The sequence below is a fragment of the Lathyrus oleraceus genome, chromosome 4, assembly GCF_024323335.1.
Source record: "Lathyrus oleraceus cultivar Zhongwan6 chromosome 4, CAAS_Psat_ZW6_1.0, whole genome shotgun sequence".
In the NCBI taxonomy this organism is placed as follows: Eukaryota; Viridiplantae; Streptophyta; class Magnoliopsida; order Fabales; family Fabaceae; genus Lathyrus; species Lathyrus oleraceus.
The window spans coordinates 197903746-197908295 of record NC_066582.1 but is presented as its reverse complement, the minus strand read 5'-3'; the positions used below and the strand labels follow the sequence as shown (position 1 = coordinate 197908295).

At 33.3% G+C, this 4550-nt stretch overlaps 1 protein-coding gene across 1 annotated transcript; it reads right to left on the bottom strand.

Annotated features, from left to right (window-relative positions):
- Nucleotides 1-2568: 2568 nt before the first annotated feature.
- Nucleotides 2569-3656, bottom strand: LOC127074504 (cold-regulated 413 plasma membrane protein 2). The gene is made up of 3 exons (XM_051015839.1): nt 3354-3656; nt 3153-3260; nt 2569-3042 (listed from the first exon to the last, which is right to left on the bottom strand). Exons 1-3 carry the CDS (start codon nt 3533-3535, stop codon nt 2733-2735), a joined length of 600 nt encoding a protein of 199 aa, XP_050871796.1. The 5' UTR covers nt 3536-3656; the 3' UTR covers nt 2569-2732.
- Between the last annotated feature and the right edge of the window lie 894 nt (nt 3657-4550).

Sequence of the window (4550 nt, the reverse complement as noted above, 5' to 3'; positions counted from 1 at the left end):
TGAACACATTCTTCACATACTTATTCTAGAATATGGATTTCTGGTAGGCCTGAAACCATGTTCTTTCTCTTTAGATTACTAATGTCATTGAAATTTAAGTGACCAATTCTGTAATGCCATAACCATTCATCTATACTAGTTGCAGTTTCCATGAACTTGTGTTCCAACAGATCAAGTTCAATCCTGAAGGTTCTATTACGAGACATAGGAGCCTTTAAGATTAACCTGTTTCTCGAGTCGACCAATCTCATCATTCTATCTTCGATCAATACTTTGTAATTCCTTTCTATCAATTGACATATACTTAACATATTACTCTTCATGCTAGGTATGTACAACACATTGGAAATTACTGATCGTTTACCATCCTTTCTCCAGTTCAAAACATCACCAATACCTTCAATAGATAAGGTATTGTCGTTTGCAAATTTCACCTTGTTCTTCGACGAGGTACTGATGTTGATAAACCAATCTTTTCATCTAGTCATGTGTGACAAACAAATTAGATCTAGATACCATTGATCTTTGAATATTTCTTCTTCTTTTGTTGTGACCATTAGCATCACTTAGTCTTCTGCAAGCTTTGTATCACTTTCTTGATCTTTCTTGCCTCCTTGCGATTGACTTGCATAATGACCATACTTTTGACAATTGTAACACTGGATATGACTTTTATCAGGTTTTCTTCCATCGCCTTTTCCTCTACCTGCACCACCACCTATGTGATTGCCTTGGTTAGAAGATTGTCTCTGATATGATGAACTACCTTCTTGATGGTTTCATCTACTATTTGAATTGTTATAACTTCTTTTTCCCTTGTTACCATTCCATTTTCCTTTGTCTTTCTTAGTCGAATGAGCTTGCAAATATCAGTCTCCGACTTGCTTGCAGTTCTTTCAACCATTCTTTGTTAGTGATATTCAAGAGTCCCTTGAAGCTCTTCTTTTGTCATACTTGACAAATGTTTCAATTCTTCTATGACTACTACCACATGATCAAACTTTGGAGCCAATGACCTCAAATTATTTGACACTACAGATTTTGATGTCAACACTTCTCCACCTGTCTTGATTTGATTCACCAACTTTCTTACTCTGGTGAAGGAATCAGTCACACTTTCATTGTCTTCATCTGAAGCAATTCATATATTCTTTTGTGAGTTTGTAACCTCACCTCCTTCACTTTCTCAACACCTCCAAATGATTTCTCCAGGATGTCTCATGCTTCCTTTGCTGAATCTACACCATCAACCTTCTCAAAGTTGTCTAGATCAACACATTGATGGATTAAGAAAAGAGTATTGTAATCTTTCTTCTTCAAATCTTCGTGTGCAACCTTTTGTTCATTCGTAGCATTCTTTCTAATTGGTGTTACTTCATTATTCACAAGATTCCAAAGATCTTGATAACAGAAAATAATGTTCATCTGCTTACACCAATTTTCATAGTTCTTACCATTAAAGATTGGAAGATTCGTCGGAAAATGTCTATTCAGATGATTCATTGGGATTCAACGTGTCCCAAAGATCACACACCCAATGCTCTAGATACCAGATGTTGGAAAAACTTCAATCTTGAAGTTAATCGAATCACTCTTTATGAACAAGAATCAATATTTCTGATTGATCACGCCTCTTGTTCTTCACCCTTTACTCAGGTGAAACAATCACTCCTTGGTTGTAAGATGATTCTGCACTACACAGAGAATTGAAAGAAAACAAAGAAATTGAAAGTAAGAGAAAAGAGAAATTCTAAAGGAAGAAGATAAATGTAATGTTGTTGTGCAAAACTGCACTCTAAGTGTTTGATAATGTGTGTTAATCACAATTGTGATTTTAGAATCTACACAATGCTTTCTTACACTTAATTACAAATGAAATAGAGTTCCTATCTATTTATAGATGAGATTCCTTGCATCCTAAGTAATCTAAAAAATAACTAACTCGACTAAAACTAAATTAAGTTAATTATTTCGACTCTGTCGACTCCTTCGACAGCTACATACTTCGACTCATGTTTCGACGGACTATATTTAACTTTCAATCAAATCTAACAAATACAGATTATGTTCGACACAAACATCTTTCGACATCCGTCGAATACAAACACACTATTTCGACTTCGAAACAAAAAATTACATATTTAACCGTCTTTATTATCTCTTTAAATAGTGTCAAGATGATTACTTATGACGGCGGTTTGGATGGGGGCGGTTATACTAGTTATTTATTCTTTTTTTCATTGGCTTGAAGTTTCCATCGGTATAATTCATTGTCTCATTGGCTTGAAGATTCATTATCTCACTATCAATTCTCTCTCTTTTATTTTATTAATGGTTTCTATAGAAAGTAGTACTAACCATTCTGGTGCTAAGGGAGTTAGTATTACATTTCACTTTTAAAAAAAGTTTGATTTCTAAAATCTTTCATTTGAAAGACAAACTCAACTTTGTACCATCAATACAAAATGTCTCTATCTTTGCCCATAGAGAAAAGAATTTGCATGGTGAGGAAAATATATTTGTCCACCCTATTGTTGATGTAGGAAAACCTTCATGATTGCCGAGTGACAATTATGTTCTCTATTATATATAACTTTGAGGACGAAATTACAATAAACTCTGCATTAACATATTGTAAAAAACAAAATAGTGAAGTTCAGCTACACTAAGATTTTTTCACCTTATTTTCCTGTTATAGTAGTATACTATATGGTATAATAATGCATTTATAATTAATGGATAAACAATGCCCAAATAGGGTAAACTATGAGGAAGATGATGCCAAGAGTGTTAGATATTCCATGTCTTTGTGTGAAAGAATTTCTGAATCCACCTGTAGCTCTCACATGTTCTTGTAGCAAGTAACAACCAATTAAAAGATCAATTGCCACTCCAACCCAATTATTCCTAAACTTTAGAGCAAACAAGTCTGGGGATACTACCACTAGAAGAATCATTGATCCTGGCATCTCCATCCAATCTGGAAAATGTTTGTTGAAGAAAAGTCTCAACACGAACGCAATCCATTTTCCAACTTCTCCTCTGAATAATAAAATTGAAAATTTTAATATAAAGAGATACATTAATTATTGAATGAATTTAAAAAGCAAAATTTTCTTATATTAAAGACCAGAGGGAGTATTAGTCATTACCGGAAAAAGTGAAACAAAGAACCAGGTAAGCTGAAGAATATGTAAGGCACTAATGATGAAGTCAGCATATTGCTTCTCCAGTTTGTGCGATCCAGAACCAGTAAATAACTGTAATCAACATTTTCTTACGTAAATATATATTTATAACTATATTGAAAACCCTAGTTCGGACCGCATGATTCTGAGTTAATTTGATCTTACATAGCAGCAAAGGAAGCGATCCATCTAAGGGGAGACACGCCAGCTCCTATGCCTCCAAACATAGTTGCATCATTGAAAAGTTTCTTTGCTGCAAATTTGAGTTCATTCAAATCAGAATCTATTAAACTAGCTACGACAGGTTCCGTTTTCGAAGCCAAATACTGCATTAAAATTCTCCCCATCGTATTCACGATTTGCAAAAACAAGGAGTTATATATATATATATGAATACAATGTATAGATATAGATACAATGTCACGAGAATGTACTGAGTGTTGAGGTTGGTTTTAGGGAACTAGCAACTGAAAAGGAGTTGATTATGGGAGTTTAAAAGCTGGTAATTGAGAAAGTGTTTGAATGGTTGTTATTAAGAGTTTCATGAACCAATGGTAAGGGAATAAAATAATGCGAAGTTTCAGATCCTTTCTTCTTTTATTTCCACAGATTTTCTGAGCTTTGACCATTTTTTGTGATGCTTGTTTCCTTTCATTTCCTAATTCTATGCTCGAGTGGAGTGGCAATGCTTATCATTAAGGACACCCCACCCCCCTCACCACAGACACACATACCCCACCCCCACACCACACCACACCACATTTGCTTTGACTTGTTATCTATTTAATAAATAAAAACTAATAATAATAGTTATTATTGTTATTGTACATGTTAAAAAATTAATTTAAATAAAATGAATCGAGACTATACGTATTTTTCGATTTGAATTTAACTTTTGTAAGGATAACATAGTTTCTTGAGACACATGTATGTGAAACTTTGCGTATATTTCTTGAGATTCATATAGAAGTTCATTTTGTATATATTTTTTTGAGATATATATCCTCAATATAGAATTTCATTAAGAGTTTGAAAAAACTCAACCCTCAATATTCAATAGTCAATATTGTCATATAATATTGGACAAACATCCAAATCAACGACTTGTTATTACTCATTAAATATTAGGTTAAGGTTTGTTAACTTCATATTGGGTTGCTACCGTTGTTGGAACCTTTATTAAAGGAGTTTCAATCTCATACCTCTCGAGGTAGTCTTTACTAAATCTCAGGTCAATTGTTTAGCAAATGGATCAAACAAATTATAACTCAGTCGTATATGAATGAAATGATTACATCTTTAATCAATTTTATCATGAAAGAATGTCTAATTTTTACTTGCCTAGACTTTCTCTTATACACT

Bases quoted from the DNA above. Each gene is read 5' to 3' on its own strand.
- LOC127074504 (XM_051015839.1), bottom strand. From the start codon at position 3,535: ATGGGGAGAATTTTAATGCAGTATTTGGCTTCGAAAACGGAACCTGTC. The intron at 3,261-3,353 runs GTAAGATCAAAT...TGTTGATTACAG, and splicing joins ATCGCTTCCTTTGCTGCTAT to TTATTTACTGGTTCTGGATC. The intron at 3,043-3,152 runs GTAATGACTAAT...TTTATTATTCAG, and splicing joins TCTTTGTTTCACTTTTTCCG to AGGAGAAGTTGGAAAATGGA.